This window comes from Pholcus phalangioides, unplaced genomic scaffold (assembly GCF_987345545.1).
Source record: "Pholcus phalangioides strain wild (caught in Gottingen) unplaced genomic scaffold, Ppha-v1.0 ptg000031l_1, whole genome shotgun sequence".
In the NCBI taxonomy this organism is placed as follows: domain Eukaryota; kingdom Metazoa; phylum Arthropoda; class Arachnida; order Araneae; family Pholcidae; genus Pholcus; species Pholcus phalangioides.
Window position 1 is genome coordinate 4,746,639 of NW_028301621.1, and position 21,517 is coordinate 4,768,155.

Below are 21,517 nucleotides of genomic sequence, written 5' to 3' on the forward strand. Positions count from 1 at the left end.
CCGACCTTCAACTGAGGCCTCCTGGCACTGATCCAGCTCACAACTGAGAGCCCCTGGTACTGACCCTGCTGAGCTACACCGAAGAGACCACCAACATCGAGTGTCTGACCGGCAGATAATGGACGTATAAATAGACTGATTATTCACCGACCACAAATCAGTGAGAATATTCCATTCTGTCAATACTGAATCGAGAGTTTTATGTGTTGAAAAATCTAGTGTTAGATTTCTGTAATGTTAGGCTGAACTTAATAAATAACATTTTCATGCGGAAGTTGAGTTATGTTAATTTTCCACTTGTCGTTTGCTTCTACAAATTACTGGATATTTCGAACCGGGAAAGCAACTCTCACAAGGGACGTTGCAAGACCATCCTGGTGGTGGCTGAAAACTGATGAATGGGTTACCGCCTCCACCAAACGATGATCACCCAGGTATCTTGCCCTAGGACCTGGTGACAGCAAGGCCGTCTTAAGAGTATCATGGGGCCCTGGGTCAATTGATTTTTCTGAGGCCCTATGGAACGAATTCTCGAAAATTTCAACCAGATTTAATTTTTGTGAGGCCCCCCTCTTCGCTTGAGGCCCCCAGGCCGTGCTGGGTGGGCCCATGCCTTAAGACGGCACTGGGTGACAGACCCCCCAATGAAAAGGTTCTTTGTTTGGATCCCTGGAGACATACACACACAGAGGGGTCTTAACAAATCTCTAAAACTCTTAAGCAAATGTGATGAAGATCTGGTGTCCCCCAAAGCAGAATGTTTTGCATTGTTCAGCAACGATCCCTCAGCTGACTTAAAATGTTTTGCGGTAAAAATATGCATCTACATAATAGAGTTTTTCTACATGTTTCTTAAAATTCTTCCAGATTGTTCTGCAACAGCACTGGTTGTTCTGTGACGTACGTCCCACATTTCAGCATATTCTGCTTTGGGGCTGGTGCCTGGTGTGGTGAGCTTCATCTGTGGGCTGTCATCCCGGGAAATGGGGTAATACACTGATGATCAGGGTGGAGCGGCTTGCCACCAGATCTTTTCACTGTGCATTGAGGCTTGAGCGCTGTCACATTCAGGGAACCATCCTGACAGCAAAAGGCAACCACTATGTCAACTCAACAGCCTGAGAAGCCAACCAAGCCTCAGGCAGAAGAACGAACAGAACCTGCTAATGAAGCGGGGGCTGCCTCCAGAACCCTAGACGAAAAGAAAGATGACCCAGTGATGGAAGTGGAGTTGGACCTGGAGCAAGACACTGGGTCAGACTCTGATCCATCCTAGGATTATTCGTTAACCTCCATGGTTAAACCATACACAGAGTGGTATTCAATTATCCACTGGTAAGAACATTTTTAATAATATACCTTGCCAATGTTATTTAGGCAGATAAATTTACAACATAGCAAAGCTGCATCCTATAATCTTGCAGCTTCCTTTCGTAACCAAAATCACTTTCAGCTCTGATTCAAGAACCGTGGGTCAGAAACATGATGATTATGGGCAGACTACCCAACTCCCAAGAGACAGTATTTGAAAGTCATACATAAAATTATGTGAAAAATAAGTCAATATGTGAAAACTTGAATTATAAAGAATACAAAATCTATTTATAGCACAATGTTTGCTACGTTGTTTCAATATAATGCCTTAGCAAATATTTATTTTTTTAGCAAATAAAAATTGCATTGCTTACGATACACGGAAACCAAGTAAAACTGGACAGGACACTGTTTTTTCAGAAATCTAAGAGTAAATCATAAAGGTAAAATGGAAAAAAAAAACAAAAAAAAAACAGGTATCTTGTTCTACTGTACAAGAAAAACTCTTTCGAAATATTTAAATTTTTTTCCAATGAGCATAAAATATTCATACTTACAGTTATAGTTTCAACAATAGTGCCTCCTGGTGCTGTTTCCAATACAGTTACTTTATATTGAGATTTTGAGAATTGTGGCATATTATCATTTATATCTGTTATACTGACAGTTACAGTGCCTGTGGCTGACAGTTGAGGATTTGTGAATGCCTCTTTAGCTACAACCTAAACACGGGGAAAAAATTCAAATTATATCAACAAAACATTTTTTTTACAAAAATATCTCTCAATAACGTAAAATATAGTAGGCTAGTATATTATTTTTTTCACGTTTTTGGTAAAAGCTTTTATGAGAGAAAGCATGCGATGTAGCAAACAGGGTGGGTCTGATTTTGCCCAACCCAAAAATACCCATCAAAATAACATCTTAAAACTGCCCTTACTTGCAAACAGTATGCTTTCTAATAGAGTATGATGCCAATGCAATAACACCATCTACATAGAAATACATAAATAAATCTATGTACCCAATCCTAATTAGATTACAGGAATTCGAGAAAAAACAAAGATATAAACCCATTTATCATATGATTTCGTTCCCCAAAAATTTTTGGTCACTGATATAATAATTACATAAATAATTGTCATATATTACTAGGTCTATTATGTTTACGTAGACTATAGCCAGGGTCATAGGTGTAAAGTTATTGCAAATGTTGGGGCTCAGGTCCCATACAACAAAACCTCATTTATACGATGTGGCGTATAAACAAGGTTTCAATCACACCACTGAAACAGCGGGTCAAAGCGTCGTATAAACGTAAAAATCGTATAACTGAAACTTAATTGAAAATGACCCCTTACTCTCCACTTCCGTAAAAATTTCCCTACGGAAATCGAAATCAAAAGTTAAAAACTGTCATTTAAAATCGTATTTCATAAAATTAAAATCAAGGAAAAAATTACCCAAAAAACAGAGCTGAGATTGACGTAACATTACTGTTTTTTAAATCTCAAACACTCTTATGATGTTTTTGATCAGTTTTTAACATGTTTTGATAAAGATTTAAAATTAAAAAAAATGCATTATTTAAAAGCTTAAACAAAAATCATGTTTTGTTATTCGGTTTCTATATCCAAGAAAAAAGGTCAATAAAGCATTTAGCAAGAAAAGCTTCGTATAAATATAAAAATCTCTATTGAAAAAGATCAGTTTTTTCAGAAAGAACAAAGTTAAATGCAGGTAAAATGGTTTTTCCACATTTAGCGCTGATCTATCCCAAAGTTTCTTCCGTTTTTCAAATGTCTCTGTGAATATTGCATTTAGAAAACATGGAATTTTTTTTGGCATCAAGAGAGACAGGAAAACAACTTTCTAATTGGAAGTTAAAGGACAGGGGGATAATATAAAAATTTAATTTTTTTATTTTGTAACACTATTTTAACTCAAAACCGGATAATTTTTGAACACCTTTCGAGCATTTTCGAATTAGAATTATCTCTATGATGGACGGTTCATGAGATAAAGGCCGTATTAGCACTTACAGGACACCCCGTATCCCCATATATAGATGTTACAATATTATAACTATGAATCAGGGTTTAAGCTGGATAAAAAATTCCTTGAATAAGCTGGATGAAAATTAGGGGGGGGGGAAGCTTTAGCAAAATGCTACAATGCCATGTAATGATTGACAGCTGGATGTCTTACTCATTTCATACCTCCTGTAAGCATTTTTGTGAAAGTGCTACTTCAACTTTCGCATTCTACGATTTCCTTTTGCATTTTGCGAAAAATGCGACCGAGCTTAAACCCTGCAATGAATTCTTTCGAAATACTACAGTAAATAGAAATGAAACACCTTTTGGGTGAGACAATATACTAGAGCAGCAGTTCTCAACCTTTTTTGACTCGTGGAGCCTTTTTTCTGGTATATGATTTCTATGGCGGATCCCCGTAGGCCCATTTTTTATTTATTCATCAAAGTTAGATTTATTTTTATTATTAAAAAATTAAATTTTTTTTTCAAATTTACTGTTTTATTTTAATTTCCCTCGAGCGGTCGCGGAGCCTCTGGTAAGTGCACTCATTGTGCACATCATTGAGCAACAGTGGAGAACCGCTGTTCTAGGGAAACAATGTAAAAGGTAAATACCCCTTATAGCGGGAGTTGCTCGCTGTTCAAGACAGTCGAAATGATGTTTATCCTAAATATTTATCTTCTAATTTTTCTTTGCTATGGAAGAAGGAATTTTATACAGTTCGGAAACGCATTTAGCTGTTAGTCACTTCTCATTTTGGGTATAGTTGCATTGTTTCCCTAGTATATTACTAATATAAAATAAATTTTTGACGATTATTTACAACGATACTAAATTCTAATGTTTCTTACCCCAAAGAAGACTATGCCGAAATCTGCGACAAACGCACAGAACACTTAGTGCTAATGCAGAACAATCTGGAAGAGTTAAGAAAAATGTAGAAAATTTTAGCAGGCCGCAACTAGTAGGGAGTAGTGGGTCTGCTTCCGCTGCACTAGAGGCTGCTCTTTCAACATTACAAAGGGGCAACAAAATGCCTGCTTGCCCCGGCAGATCAAGCATCTAGTTGTGGCCCTGTGTGTATTGTAACTGCAACTGTCATTCATAAATTTAACAGTTTGAAATAATTTTGCAGCAAAACCTTAAGTGCAATGTTTTCTGTCAAATTTTAGGCCACACCTTTCGAAGTTGAGAAATACCTCAGGTATGCGTGATCATATATTTTGTTTTGAACATTGTCCCATAACTCAGTGGTTTTGTCGCAGAAGGAATAAGGCGATTGACGACAAACACTTCCCTCTACGATTCAGAGATATTATAAAACATTTATTAAACGACTAAACATAAATAAACAAACAGAATCTACAAGAACGAGTGAACCGCGTGACTGTCTCGTTTGAGCGGCAAAGTCCAAGTTCCATTCCACCATCGCGCAGGCGCGCTCTTTTTCCTATTAGGCGGACAGCGCCATCCAGTGGTGGACGCTGTCGCCACAGTACCCCTCCTCTAAGTGACGGAGTCACATCGTTGAGTAATTTAGTCTATCCGGAGCTCGGACTATTCTGCCAGACCGGGTACGTTGAGTCGTAGTGGGCGCAAATGACACATGTCGGGGGGTTGGAATAGTCGTTGTCATCTGCTGTTCTGGTGTTGATGGAACTTCGATGTCTGGCCCGTTCAGGTACTGGTCGTTGAGGAGATAGGCCGGTTTGATTCGGTCGATCGAGATGACGGATTCCCTGTTCTTGACACGTACACGGAAAAATTTTCCGGATCGCGACAGCACTTCGAAGGGACCTTCGTAGGTCGGTTGTAGAGGGCGGCGGACTGCGTCGGTGCGAACGAAAATGTGTGTACAGGTCGTCAAGGCTTGTGGAACGTAGACATTACGTGTGATGCTATGTCTCGAAGTCGGGATCGGCTTGAGTGTGTCCATGGTGCGTTTCAATTTGTCGAGATAGGTGATTGCTGGCTCCGGAACATGTTGTTCGACGAAAATCTCTCCAGGCAATCTCAGCGTTTGACCGAAGACCATTTCGGCAGTGGTGGCGTTGAGGTCTGGTCGAAAGCATGTTCGGAGGCCGAGGAGAGCCGAAGGAAGACTGTCAACCCAATCACTTGTCATGCTAGCCTTCAGTGCTTGTTTGAGCTGACGATGTTGGCGTTCGATGAGCCCGTTTGCTTTGGGGTTGTAAGCAGTCGTATGGATGTGATTTATTCCGAACAAGCTGTTGAATTTGTGGAATAGGTGCGATTCGAATTGCGAACCTTGATCCGTCGTGATGGTCTTCGGAATTCCATATCGTGAAAACCAGTTGGAGTATAATGCTCGGGCACAAGTCTCTGCGGACGTATCTCGGATTGGGATTGCTTCGATCCATCTTGAGAATCGGCAGATAACGGTTAGAAGATATTCGTAACCTTGGGAATTCGGGAGTCTGCCCACAATGTCGATGTTCAGATGAGCGAATTTTTCCGACGGCACAGGAAAAACTCGGAGAGGCGATTGGGTGTGTTTGTGCACTTTGGTTCGTTGGCAGGCGATACAAGCACGGGCGAAGTTAGTGACGTCTCGTTTTATGTTTGGCCAGACGAAACGTTCGGTGAGAAGTTTCACAGATGCTTTGACCCCTGGATGGCATAGAGAATGAAATTTTTCAAACACTTGTTTGCGAAATGCTAGGGGAACAAATACTCGCGGGACTTTTTGCGAATGATCAGCATAGAGGTTCATTCTGTATTCGGGGAGAAAAGTTCGCTGAATTTTTAGTGAATTTTGATTGTTTGTCGAACTAGAGTCGAGAAGTTTGGCAAGTTCTGGATCGGTCTGTTGGGCGTCGGCCAGAAGAGCGTAGTCGATTTCGTCGAGATGGAGTGCGTCAGCTTCTAACCGAGACAGAGCGTCTGCTGGAGTGTTGAGAATGCCAGGCAGATATCGGATGTCGGTAGTGTACTCGCTGATGTAACACAACTGTCGTTGGACGATCGGAGACGCTGATTCGAGCTTCTGGTGGAATGCATGGGAAATTGGTTTATGTTCTGTCACGATGGTAAGGTGACGACCTTGTAATTGATGGCGAAAATATTTTACTGCGAGGTAAATAGACAGTAGTTCGCGTTCGTAAGTACTCTTAGATTTCTGAGTAGAATTGAACGAGGTACTGAAGAAAGCTAAGGGTTTCAAGCGATCGAGTAAGTCGACAGGATCCTTATTTGAGGCGGTTGTGTTTGGGAGCTGCCAAGATGAGCCTTGCCGATTGGCTACGAGCGTGGACAGCCGCCGGTCGTGTGTAGAGCAGTCTGTCGAGAATCCGGAGGACGCGTTGGTGTGGTTGTCATGAGCCGAAGGAACATATGAAGAAAGTTCGCAGAGAGCGGCCCCAGCATGCGTACCACTGGCATCGGTAAGCAGAAAAAGTCGAGAGTTCGGATGCGGATGAGCAAGTAGAGTTGCGTCGGCGAGCGCTTGCTTGATGTCGGTGAAAGCTTTCAGCTGGTCATTCGTGAGTTCGAGCGCACGTGTTGGCTTGTATTTACCTTTAAGGCAACGTTGGAGCGGATCGATGATTTGAGAACATAGTGGGATGAATCTTTTGTAGAATGCGATCATACCAATGAAACGTTTCAGCTGTTTTAACGTTTTAGGCGGTGGATAGTCTTTGATGATCGCGACTTTGTCGGTGAGCGGTTTGAGACCGTGAGCGTTGATGGTATAGCCCAAGAAAGTCAATTCAGAGACAGCCAGAACTGATTTGTTCGCGTTGAGCACGAGACCGTAGGCATCAAGACGTCGGAAAACGTCTTCCAGGTGACGTTTGTGGTCATCGGGTGAGGCACTGTACACCAAGATGTCGTCGAGATAGCAGAATGTGAAGGGTAGACCACGTAGCACCGTGTCCATAAACATCTGGTACGATGATGCGGCACCTTGCATCCCAAAGTTCAAGCGGGTAAATTCGTATTTGCCTAAGGGGCACACAATTGCAGTTTTGTGTTGATGAGGGCCGTATATCGGGATTTGAAAATAAGCCCGAGTCATATCCAATTTGGAAAAAATTGTGCAGCCGGCTATCTGGTTGTTTACGTCCTGAATGTGCGGTACGGGGTACAGTTGCGGTGTCGTGTTGCGATTCAGCATGCGATAGTCACAGGTGAGACGAAAAGAGTTGTTATCTTTCTTTTTCACAACATGGATCGGTGACGCATACTGCGAGTTACTGGGTCGAATGATACCAAGATCGAGCCATGTTGCCAGCTCGTTTTTGACGAACGCATATTGTTCAGGAGTGAGCCGTCTGGACTTGCATTGCACTGGGGGATTTTCCTGGGTGTCGATATAATGAAGGACATCATGTTTAGGTGGATCAACTTTCGGGTTGAACGGCCGGGTAAGCGACGGGAATTTTTTCAGAAGCGAATGAATTTCGGAATTCCCGGAAACGCACAAGACAGGCGAGATTTGTATATCTACTTGCTTACCTTTCGTTGACAGTCCTGTCGTCGAGTCGATCAACTGATTGTTGCCGATATCCACCGTCAGTTTGTAGTGGTTCAGGAAATCCGCGCCGATAATGGCGTGCGACGTTTTGGCAAAGATGAAACGCCAGCTGAAGTCTCTACGAAGACCTAGATTCAGCGAAACGACTCGCGTACCACCGTTTGGTATGATTACGCCGTTCGCGGCGTATAAACTAAACTCGGCTGAAGAGTTGAGCGACGTGGGTGAAGGATGAGGAATAATGCTGACTTGACTGCCAGTGTCGACCAAAAACACCCGGTTGTCGTTGATATTACGGACGAAAAGGCGACTTGCTGGTTTGAAAATAAGGGAGGAGTGCGCCTCATTTCCCTCCCCGCTCACAAGTTTTTTTTGTGCGCGTGGGCGGCGGCGTTGGACGAAACGCGAAAAAACGAACACGGTGACCTACATTTGCGCGCTTTCTCTTTGAAACACGAATGGTAGTAACACATACCTGCGTTATCTCGCGGTGGCGATCGGCTCTCGCGTCGAACCGGTACATCATTGTGCTGTTGTTGAGACCTGGAAATCCTGTCGACTTTTTCGGTGAGCACTGAAAGTTTCTCCGTGAGTTCCGCGATAGCACGAGCGGTTGATGTTTCCGATGAGACAGTTGCGCTTTCGGCGTTGGTCGGAGTCATTGCAAGGATTTGGTCGGCTTGTTTCGCTAAGGCGTCGAGAGGCTGTTCCGAAATAGACAAGATACTCTGCACGTGCGGTGGGAGTAGGTTCAGGAACAGTGATTTCAGGAAATCGTCGGCGAGTGAATTTTCAGAAAGTTCTCGCATGCTTCGTAGAAGGGCTGTAGGACGTTGACTTCCGAGAGAGAGTTGTAGCAGGAGCCTGGTTTTGACTTGCTTCGATTGGCCGTATTCGGAAAGTAAGGTATCCTTGAGGTTCTTGTAGGTGCGTTCTGTTGCGTCCGCGGATTGAAGTAGCGGTTTCGCAAGCTTCAGTTCATCTGGGCCAAGCGCGCTGATGATGAGTTGGAACTTCGTGAGATCATCTTCGATCTTCTGAATGAAGAACAATGCCTCTGCGCTGCTGAAGAAAAGTTCAGGTTCGCGGCTCCAGAAGGGTGGCAGTTTCACATTCGTCGCCATGACAGTAGGTAACGGTGGGGGCGGAATGGAAATTGAGCAGAAGAGCGTTCGAGATCGGTCGGGTCACCACTTGTCGCAGAAGGAATAAGGCGATTGACGACAAACACTTCCCTCTACGATTCAGAGATATTATAAAACATTTATTAAACGACTAAACATAAATAAACAAACAGAATCTACAAGAACGAGTGAACCGCGTGACTGTCTCGTTTGAGCGGCAAAGTCCAAGTTCCATTCCACCATCGCGCAGGCGCGCTCTTTTTCCTATTAGGCGGACAGCGCCATCCAGTGGTGGACGCTGTCGCCACAGTTTTCAGCATTTTGTAACCAGCGGCCCAGTTTTGCCCAATTCATGGTTCATCTGCGACTCCCCAGAATAGTTTTGGTAGATATTTTTACTTATGAAAGAACCACTTCAAAGAATAAATAAGCATACAAATCATATCTCCAGCTCGTCGTGATGCTCCTGCCCAGGGCTGGTACTGGAGGGGCAAAATTTCAAGGGGCAGCAAATCTCAGGTGGAAACAACGAACACCATTTAAACATTATCAAATTTTAATATGGTGGGGGGGGGGGGGACAAAAATCCTAGTTACGGCCTTGACCTTGACAAAATAGCTACGCCCATAGGAGCCACGACGCACACTTTAAAGAACACTGCCGTAACTCACAGCTGTTGTTCCGCCGCGTTCTCATCTCAGCAGGATGCAGGTTAGCTGGAGGGGGGAGAGAGGGGCAAGACAAAAATTGATGAAAGATATTCACATTAAAAAAAATTCAAGCACTTAAAAGCACTTGAAAATGATTATAACGTTTTTCAAGGACTGCAACGATTTTTTAAGGACTTTTAAAGACTTGAAAATGAACTTTTTCCCAAGGATTTTCAAGGAAGATACAGGGTTGGTAAAAAAACCAAAAAACCGGGGTTTTTTTGGTTTAAACCAGGTTTTTTTGGTTTAAACCGGTTTTTTGTTTTAAATAGTATTAACATTCAAAACAATGAAATTTCTGAAAAATCATTCAAACTTCTAATAATTAACTAAAATGAAATGGTTATTAATGTAATTAACACTATTCCCATACTAATTAATCAATAAATATTTCTTACATTTTAACAAAAACCAACTTTTGCAATTTAATTATTTTTTGCTCAACTCAATGGATTACTGTGTGTTTGAAAATTCTTTCAATGTAATTATTAATCATATAGTATATAAAGGTTTTTCTCCAGTTACTTTCAGTATACTTAATTACGAAGCTATTTTGCAAAAAGTAATAAAAATTAGGTGAATATAATGTATTTAATGAATCATAAATAATGCAGATTAATTAGCAATGATTTACGATATACAGGGTGATTATAACTAAGGTTCTGATTTCAAAACACTGTAAAAAAAGATTGATTGCCAAAATGACTTGAAAATTGACATGAATATTCCTGAAAAAATGCAATTTTATTTGGTAAAGGGGAAAAAATACTTAAAAATGTAAAATTAATGACATCATCCAACATGTGGGAAATTTGCTCGCAGAATGAAAACGATAGCCAGTCATGGCAAAATGGTACCTTAATTATAGCATTCCAAGATTTCATAATTCATGGAAACATCACAAAAAACGAAGTAATTGAACAAATAACCACAACTTACTTAAGAAATGTTAAATATGTTGTCCAACCTGAGGTTGAAAGCACAAAAATTGTTGTTCAACAACAGAATCGGAGTATGCCACTGTCATGATGTGGATGTGCTTGCAATTCAGCTTCATTAAACCAAACGCCCCCCCCCCCCCCAATGTTAATATTCCTACATTTTCTAACATGTAGGGGATGTGCTGGACATTGCAATTCACCAAATTTTGCAATCTGACCACTGTTTATACCATTTTGAGGTACTCCCCACAGCCAGAAGTTAAAAGGGTTAAGGTGCATCCTGTCAAAATGGGTCTTCAGCAGCTGCTTTGCTGGTATTGCAATGTGCATCTTGATAGAAGTTCTATCCACACACTGATGCTGTGGAAGTGCCGAAATGATGTGGTTGCACAAAATCGATTATACTGCTGGCCAAGTACAGCATCATCTACCTGCACATTTTGCACTACTTGCATTTTTTTTTCCTTTTGCGAAAGAAACTTCCATTGCTTCAGGAATATTCATGCAAATTTTCAAGTCATTCTGACCAGTAGTTCTTATTGAATAGTCATGGAATCAAAACTTAAAATTATAATCACCCTGTATATAGATGATTATTTTTCATAAATCTGTTATTATTATAACCCTGATTAACTGGGCTTAACAGTGTGAAAGTATTAAAAAAACTACTATTGAATATTAAGACTGGGAGATATACAGTAGCGGACATGCTACTTCTTATGGGAAAGAAAATGAAAATGTATGTGAGGTAATGTAACTACTAGTACACTGGTCTTTGTCCTTTAAGGACAGCTGATGTCCTTATTGGATTATAGGACCACCTGGCCCTAGCATGAGGGTGTCACTACTGTAGCTGCTTCTTTGTAAAGGGAAAAAGAAACCCCGTGAGATAATACACCACTACATTTAGATGTGTGATGCAATCCTTATTCATGAATTTGCTAAAGATAGAGCATCAGAATGTAGCCAAAGGGTAGAAAATGTTAAAAGAATGAGAAATTTTGGCTTTTGTATATAACTTTAAATAACTAAAAAAGTTCATATGAAAAATATATATATATTCTGGCCACTTTTATGAGACTTTGAAAAAAACCGCTCATAAAATCATATGTCATTTAAAGATATACCATCGGAATGTACCCCAAGGATATAAAATGTGGTAAAAATGAAACATTTTGGCTAATAATGAACCAATATGATATTTTTCTAAGAAAAAAATTATATTTAGGCAACTTTTATTTGATTTTTTGAAAAAAACCAAACTGGTTTTTTTTAAAAAAACCACTTGGTAAAAACCAAGGTTTAAACCAAACAACCCTGATACAAACCCTGTCCTTATATGCCAGAACTTCACAAATCCCAGGCTCCAGCCATCATGGTGACTAGAAAATCGGTACAGGCACCAAACATTCTTTGCATGTGATTACTAGATTGGAAAATCACAAGAGGACAAGAAGAATTTCCTATTTCACTGCAGTGTGCCTTTCAACATAAGGAGGGGGGTAACACTCCAGTTTCCCAAACTTTTTGTTCCATCCCCACCTTCTGAAATTTTTTTCTCTCATTGCTCCACAAGGGGCAATATTGCCCACTTTGGGAAACACTGATCCAACTGATCATAATAATAACTTCAATAATAATAATACTCTGTTCCCATTCTTCTAATCACTGAATAATATTACCCCAACTATTTCAGTTGTCCGAGCAATAATTTCATGCTCTGCTCTCTTTCACACCTTCTGTAGTTTTGTAATTTTTAAACTCGGAATAATCCACCTTCAGATAATCGAGGTCCTACTGTACTTTGCATTTTGATAGCAATTCTTGTTCCAAACAATGTTTATCGTAAAAACTTTTGGCCTCAAGAATATCTGATAAGCCTTTGATGTAATCGCGAAATTTTTGTTTTTCACCATAGCAAAATGAGGAAATCATTCACATGAATTTTTGGGGGCTGAGCTGGGTCTTCAAAAATATTCATGGGGGGGGGGGGGGGTTAGCCCAAAAGCCGGATACAAGTTTATGCCTATGTCAAGGATTGGAAAGTTTTTGCCATAGTGGAAAAAACATGGAAAAAAATGGCCCCAGCAAAATTAATTTTTGCCAGCAGCAAAAGTTTAAAGAATTTAAAATTTGAAAGCTTACTTTCATGAAGCCAGTTCTGAAAATCTTATTTTACTAAACAATGGTAAAATATTTTAAACTATTTTTTCCCCCTTTGGAATCAACTGTTTTGCTTTCAATTAGACAAAAAGGTTGGGAAAAAATATGAATAAAAAATTTTTGCCGCGCAAGTTGCTTGTAAAGAAGTTCTTAATAAAGCACACATCTTTGAAACCCAACAACATGAATTGATATAAGTTGTATGACAAGCTTAGGCAGAGATAGACTTGAAAGTCTGAGGGAGGGGCACAGCCATTATTGGGGGGGGGCATGAAGATGATGTCAATTCATATATACATTAGACCAGTCGACTCCACCTTTGACGCTGGGGGTGGGGGCAACGCCGCCCTGTATCTCCGTCCATGATAAGTGAAAAGTATATAAAATTCCTTCTAATTTCATTAGTCTTTTTTAAGGGTCAATGAAGTTGATGCCCTTCTTGCATTGCAAAGTATTAGATAGGTAATATATCAATAGTAAATAGATCACCGTCATTGACTAAGCCCACATTAATTTTCAACCTTTATGCTAAAATTTTTCTTTTGGGGGGGGGGGGGGGGTTAGCATCCCTTCACTTTGGTATATAATCATAACAATCAAAATTTAAATTTGCTACTTTATATAAGAAGTATTCAGAAAACTTTAATATGTTTATGCACTAAATGAACTGGGAATGAAAGAAAAAAAAATTTTTTTTTTCATATTGCATATTTCCGTTATTGCTGTTAAAGGAAAGGGGGTCATTTAAGTATTTCGTCAGCATTGATGGGGTAGAGGGTTTCAGGTTTGATGAGGAGGGACAGTTTTTGAATGACGTTATCACCCACCCTTTACAAAAAATATAAAATATTAACCAGTCCAGTGTTATGGGCATCTTTTTCTCAGCCACCTCGCTGGGCATTTTGCCTGTTGTGGTGTTGTATTTGTACTGATGTAATACTACATCGGAAGTTCTACAGAAGAAATACAAACACCCTTTTTTTGCTTGCTAAATATTTATGTCAATTTAAGATAACAGTAACCTTGAGAATAATTTGTGTAGATAGATAAAAACCCGTTTTTCACTTGTAATCTTCTGTTGCCCTTTTTTCTATGCTTGTCTTTGCTTGAGGGATTGTAGATAAGAAAAGTTTCGAAAGAGAATTTAAAACTCACTATTGTGTTATCAAATTAGAAATGATATGTACAATATGCATATTCGTGAAGTTATTAGAAATATTGTGGGGCTGTGGGCTAAACTCAATATTTTTATAGGTATTATTGAGATCATGGCAAATACAGTGGAACTTTGGTTAACAAGCGATGATTCGCATTATGAGTGAAAATATCACGCTTTATTTATTTTTACATCATCGAGACTGAGATGGCGGTTTTTGCTTTTGCCTGCACACAATTTATGGAATTTTGGGTAAATATTCTCTCCCGAAGTCTCCGATTAGCATGCCTCATTTGAAAAATTAACACGTGTGGTGAATACTTTTACGACACAAAACTAGATGTCGCATTGTAGACATGCTCTTGAAGATATTTTTTAAATTCTGCTTGGAGAAACTGTGGGCTGATTGCATTATTGAATGTGGGCATCTTTTTCCTCAGCCGCCTCATAGGACATTTTACCTCTTGCGGTCTTATATTTGTATTTGTGACTTTGAGGGGGTCTAACTCATGAAAAAGAGCTACTACTTGTCGAAGAGATTGTGTGCTTGAGGGAAGACCATGAACTGGATGTGCATGAAAATGGCATTCAAGAACTAATGGTGAAAAATGTCCATCACATAAAATGAAATTAGAAAGATGTGTAGAATGTGAGAATATCTGTGCAAAACTCTGTAGAAAAGAACCACCCAAATGAACTGTAGCAGTGTGCGAGCAATGAATGTATCTAATGAGCACTGCAATTTCCCATTTCCCAGAAATCCAAAAAAAATTAGGCAAAATCAAGTGTCATTGGATAAGGTTCTTTTTGAAAAACATGCAAAAACAGAATAAGTTTGCAAACAGCGAGTCTTAAATTGTCCTATAAATGATAGTCATTTCCCTCTCTCATCGTTTAGAGTAAGTTAATTTGTGAACATTAGCGTACTGATGTTTATTTATGGTATTATTTATATTATGTGCCTTTTATTGTATTATATATATTATTGTGTTTACTTATTGATTGAATGCCATTTTTATGTGAATTGTGAAACAAATTATCAGAGTTCTCATTTATTTCCTATGGAGAAGTTTGATTCGAATAACGAGCTATTCGTATAACAAGCACGTTGGAGAAACGAATTAAGCTTGTTAACCAAAGTTCCACTGTATTGAGTGGGCTCGGACTCATGGACCAGATGCAAGTCCATGCTTATGATAATTCGGCACTATATAGTTCACTAGCAATTTATTTGGCATCATATATTATCTACCCATTATATCATACCTAATGCTGTAGTTTTTTTGTTTTTTTGTTGATAACATAAAATGCTTGAGAATCAATTTCTAATTTACGCATGGTGATAGAATGTAAAAACTTGTGTTTAATTATTTGCAGCCAGTTATTATCAAAAATTAATGATAACTGGCATTTACAACTAATTACCGGATTATCACTTTCACCATGATGTATATATATATAATATTTTGTATTTATATGATTTAATAGCATATAATGTATATAGCATAATAGCAATGATGTACACTGGTGTAAGAAATTAAGAAAATTTGCAGACTTGGTCAATTATCTCTAGAAGATGTAACGATTGAACTGTAACGATTTTAATGAAATTTGATATGCACATACATTGATACAATACAAAACAAATAACCATTCAATAATTGTAATACACACGCATGATCACTCGTTGGAGTCGGAAGGTATGAAACAGTGGTTGCAGAATAAACAAAAAAATTGGTTAATAGATGGGTTAATAAAGGGTATGGTCCCCTCTTACAGATATACAGGTCTTGCAGCATAATTTCATACTTCAAATAAGGCAGTTTATCATTTCCTGTGGCAATTGGTCCCTCTCGTTCAGCAACGCTGTTTTCATTCCCTGGATGGTTCCCGGAGAGGGGTTGCGAGTTGCAAGTGCCCTCCCCAGAGCATCCCAGACATGCTCTATAGGGTTAAGGTCTGGAGATCTGACTGGCCAATCCATCCGGCGAATATCCTCACTCTCTAGAAAATCGTCGAGCAGAAGAGCTCTAGCTACAGATTTATGGACAGCCCTGCATGATTCATGGTGTCAATTACCTCCAGCACTACTTCAGACATTAGTCAAGTCCATGCCACATCGTGTTGCGGCACTTCTGCGGGCTCGCGGGGGCCCAACACGATATTAGGCAGGTGTACCAGTTTTTTTGGCTCTTCAGTGTATATGTATATGGTTTCTGGTATATTTGGCCATGCAATCGATGCTCGTTTTCATGAACTCATACAGACCTTATAATTAGTTCATGGAAAAAAAGTTTGTAAATGACAGAGACAAAATGTAAAAAATGTGGGAAATATAATGAAAAATTAGTTGGTCACTAACAATTATTAGATGATTTACAAAAAAAAAAATCATTGTTTTGGCTTCATCATAACATTTGATGGTAGTTTCAATAATCAATGATTTTAGCTCTTCTCTTTCCATTCACTGGTGAAAGTTGTATATGCAGCTGCACTTTTTTTTCACACAATACCCCCAAGGCTGTGTCTTTTCTTTTTTAATCAATACTCAGCCAAGCAATAAGTGCCTTACTGATCTCCAGAAAACTGAGTTTTCTGAAATATCTTTATGATGGTGGAACACTGCTGGATCAACTTGCGGCAGAAAAACATTGATTTTCATATTCGTGATGACTAGGGTTCGGATTTCTCTGTCTTTGCATATTTTTTTTATTTTTTTACATATTTCACTATTTTTACGTGATAGAGTATATTTCCAAAATTTTAAGGTATGTTTTGCGTATTTCATAATTTTATATAAATTGTAAATTTTTCCCGCAATTACATTTCTGCTTCAGACTGGTTTTTCCTCTCTGACCAGATAGGAGCTCCTAAGGCTAGGATTTTTATGCACTACAAATGATATGTCATTGCTGATTGGAGAAAAATCCTGAAATTCACAAAATTTGTGTTTTTTGACCAATCACTGATGGCATTGAATTTTTAGAGCATAAAAATACTAGCCCTTCAACGAGTCTAGTGTGTTTGGCTGCAAATAGATTAATCATCTGAATAGTTGATATTAACTTGCAGGAAACATTGCCTAAAATTGATTTATGGGGAGGAAACTTTTTAGTGTTTGTGGGAAATTGAGAACTTTTATGAAATGAAAGGAATTATTTTTCTTTTTTAATTTTGTGCAATGCTTTCTGAAGCTAAATACTTGACTAGAGATTTTACCCATAGGTGGCAGCACATCAATTCTGAATTTGTGGGACAAAACACTCAAAACAGAAATAAGGAAAATTTTAACTCCATCAGATTACCATCACTACATCTGATCAAGTTCGAGCAGGTCCAGATAAAAGGGCCACAAGGCCTCAATATTTTCGAATTATTTGGAAGTTACCCTTACAGTAACTGCAAATAATTTTTGTATTGATTGTAAATGATTCATGTATTATATGGTGAAATAAAATTTTCAACATGCCTAAAGAGTGAAGTGAAGGACTTCACAGAAACTGAAGCAATTAATTTCTGAATATGGTCAGAGGCACCGACATGAAGAAAACATTGCGGGGGGGCTGGAAGTTGCTGGTTGTCCAATATCTGGGACTCAAGCGCATACGCGGGTAAGGAAAAGGGTGTATTGCATTTTTTCAGAAATTATTTGGAGGGCTCAGCCCTCTCACAACATTCATTGGGGGGGGGGGGGGTTCAAATGCCTCAGCCCTTAGGTTCCGGCACCCATGAATATGGTGAGAAAGTATTCAGTACACATGAAACAATATTGTTTTGAAAACTATTTGATACTAAATTTGCTGCGGCACATCAACACTGAAAAACATGAGTAAGGTCTGATTAGATGAGGAAAAAAAAATCAAAATTTAAAAAAAATTGTGTGTTTGGTACATTCACTGTAGAAAAAAAAATTAAAGCTATGCTATTGATTTTCAGATGCTTGCACAGTGGTTCATGAAATAATTTTTGTTTTTAGACTAAGTAATGGTTCAAAATTGTTTGGACTGCATCAACGCTTCTCATTGCAGGGATACAAGCACCTCTCATGTATTTTGGAGTAGCAAATTTTTATTTTTGGAGCAGAAACTTTGAAAAAGGAGCAGAACTGAAAACTAACTATATCTGCAACATAAAGTAATTTTTCTGTGAAATGCCAAAAGTTTTGCCAGAAATGGTTGAACGAATAATTCTAAATAAAAATTTCCTTCACAAATTAAAGTCCATTTACATTTCTTCTGAAGTATCTTATCTGTCAATACTAAAACATGCATTACTGAAATGATGAATAAAAATTATTAGACTCTTTTTAAATTAAAAACCATGCATACTGAAAACCTAGGCAGCAAGAATTTCTGCTGCTTAAACACCAAAATCTTATTCATCCTGATATAGCAAAAAAACGTGCATGCAGAATATAATAACGGTTTCCGTGAAAAAGGTTAGCTTCTCACAGAATATGAAGAAATGACTAAATTTAAAAGCGAAATGCAAAAAACGGGAAAAATATAAATACCTTATTTACTTAAACAATTTCTCAACATAATAGCATATCAATAGTCCTGCTGTTTTCTAAGCCTGAAGCCTGTTGCAATATTTTCTATACGAATCATGAGTCACTTTCAGAAGTTCAGCAGTTCAATGACAATTTTTTCAAATTTTTCATGCCCTTGAACATAAGATTTTGTGTTATTCCATTAAAGCATTGGATGAACAGCTTTTTAACTGTTCAAACAAACTTTTGTTAATACTGAACTCTTTTTCACTGTCTGTGTTACCATGTGCTAAAGATAAAAAAAGCCTTCACCAAAACTGGAAAAATTTTGAACTTTGGGCTGCTTTCAATGTTACAAAGTTAGAATACGTCTGTCCAATATGTATTTATCTATTCTCTGAACTGATTCCACTTCTTGTAATTCTTTGTATTGTAGTGCAACCCATTCATCACACATAATTGATAGTTCTGTTGGTGATACAATGTTAAGCAACATCCTAGCAATGCACAAGAAGTGCGAAAAACAAGAAGAGTGTGCAAACATTTCATTCTCTCAGACAACATGTTTTGGAAAGGTAGGACATTTATATAGAATAGGTATTGTTAAATAATCACTTGAAACTGCTAATTACTACATTTAATGACAACGACTGACTATCTTGTAAATACAAATATTCCTCTTAGAGATGGATCCCGTGCTGCCATCTGTCAGTCACTTTTTCAGTTAGTAATATTTACAACATTCCTTCCTCCCTAAAGAAAAACAGTTAACCAACCGCTTTGGAGGATGTCTGACTCTTGAAGATCTTCGAACTGGTGCTGGCAGTTTCACCTTTGCACATCGGTTGTCTTCGTTCTTCTTCAACCCACTCTCTGCATCTGCATGCTCTGTAGCTGAAGAAACACCGACAGAAGTTGTATTGACGCTGTCTTCTTTACTGCCTCCTTGTCTTGTGACATCTGGTGATGGCATGGCTTCGGCTTCACCACGGTGTAGCTGATCCGCGTGCCTGAAGAAAGAACCCGAATGTGTTTCAAGACGCACCATGGATCTACCCGTAGTACCAACAACAGTTCCTTTAATCCAACGTGGTCCTCTGCCGAAGTTCCTGGCCCACACCTCATCTCCAGGATGAAAACTTTTTGCAGGACTAGAATCATCTGGAACTGGAATATAGCTTTCCTCTGGTCGAATCAAGTCCAAACGAGATCTCAACTACCTTCCATACATAGTCATCGCCGGAGCAACACCTGAAGAAGCAAGAGGCGTTCTGCGTAAGTCGAAGAGTACTCTTTCCAACCTTTCTTTGAAAGAACCAAACTTATTCTTTGCTAACCCAGCCTTGACAGTTCTTACCGCTCGTTCAGCCAATCCATTTGAGTTTGGATGGTAGGGAGCTGTTCGAATATGTACAATACCACAACTATGTAAAAACGAAGAAAATTCTTCACTAGTGAATGACGGTCCATTGTCAGACACTATACTTTTTAGAAGCCCAAAACGAGAAAACAAGTTGTGCAATACAGAAACAGTAGCAGCTGAAGAAGTTGAGGGCACAGTAATCGCTTCTACCCACTTCGAAGCTGCATCTATGACAATGAGAAGTGTATGGCCTTCCAATGGACCAGCATGATCAGTATGTATCCTGTCCCATGGAACCGTGGTCACTGGCCAAGGAACATGCTTGGCAGGAGGCGTGGATGAATTTTCTTGACATGACACACACGAGCGAACAAGAGACTCTATGTCATTATCAATTCTTGGCCACCACACACTTGAACGTGACATAGCTATGACCGCTGACATTCCTTGGTGGCTACCATGAAGTTCATCCAAGATGAATTGCCTGAAGCGCAGAGGTATAAAAACTCTAGTTCCACGCAATACCACATCTCGGTCTACGGAGAGTTCATGTCGGCTGAGCCAAAATGAATGTAACTCTTCTCTGACAGTCTTTGGCCAGCCATGATGGATGTATTTGACTTTCACCAGAATAGGATTTTCATCTATAGCAGCAGCAATTCGGTGAGAAGTTAACGGACTGTCATCAAACTGTCTCAATAGCAATACCACATCCGTTGGCACAGGTTCTTCATTAACCTTGATATCCATAGGTAGACGGCTGAATGCATCTGCATGACCAAGTTGCGAACCTTTCCTGTACTGTATTTTGTATGAGTATGCCGACAAAATGAGTGCTCAGCGTTGGATACGTGCAGCTGCCACTGCAGGAACTGGCTTTGTTACTGACAACAAACTGAGCAGGGGTCGATGATCTGTCACCAGTGTGAATTGCCGACCCAACAAATACTTTCTGAAGCGCATCACTCCGAAGACTAGAGCCAATGTTTCTTGCTCAATTTGACTATAGTTCTTTTCAGCCTTACACAAAGATCTAGAAGCAAAAGCAATAGGCCTTTCTCCTTCTTTTGTCTGATGAGACAACACAGCACCCAGTCCATAAGGGCTAGCATCACATGCTAAGATAACTGGCTTATTCTCATCGAAGTGCACAAGAACAGATGAACTTTGTAACACACCTTTAGCACTTTGGAAAGCCTTCTCCTCCAGGCTGATCCACGTCCATGATTGCTGTCGCTGTAAGAGCTTGTAAAGCGGTGCTAACCTAGTTGCCATGTTTGGCAAGAACTTGGAATAGTAGGTGATCAATCCAACGAAGGATCTAAGCTCATTCACATCTTTAGGAGACAGAGCTTTCTCAATTGCCTCCATCTTAGATGCAACTGGATGCAAGCCTTCTTTATCCACACGATGGCCTAAATACTCCACAGATGATTGGAGAAATTGACATTTTGCAGGATGCAACTTTGCTCCAGCGTCTTTCAATCTGGTCAGAACTTGATCTAGATGCAACAAATGTTCTGCCCTTGTAGTGCCTGTCACCAAAAGATCATCCAGGTAAACAGATGCTCCAGCCTGGTTTTGAATTATTTTCTACATTTCACACTGAAAAATTACAGGTGCCGAAGCAACTCCAAATGGCAACCTATTGTAGCGAAAGAGACCTTTATGGGTATTGATTACCACTAGTTTTCTGGATTCCTCATCTAACTCCAGC

The 21,517-nt window shown here is 39.4% G+C and overlaps 1 protein-coding gene across 3 annotated transcripts in view; it reads right to left on the reverse strand.

Moving 5' to 3' along the window:
- The window catches only part of Cad87A (cadherin 87A), a 672,761-nt gene that overhangs the window by 515,678 nt on the left and 135,566 nt on the right, over window positions 1–21,517 (reverse strand). For all 3 annotated transcript variants that reach the window (XM_089252829.1, XM_089252827.1, XM_089252828.1), the window contains one exon: window positions 1,872–2,036. In XM_089252829.1, the coding sequence (XP_089108955.1) occupies window positions 1,872–2,036 (165 nt within the window). The remainder of the gene's footprint in view (window positions 1–1,871; window positions 2,037–21,517) is intronic.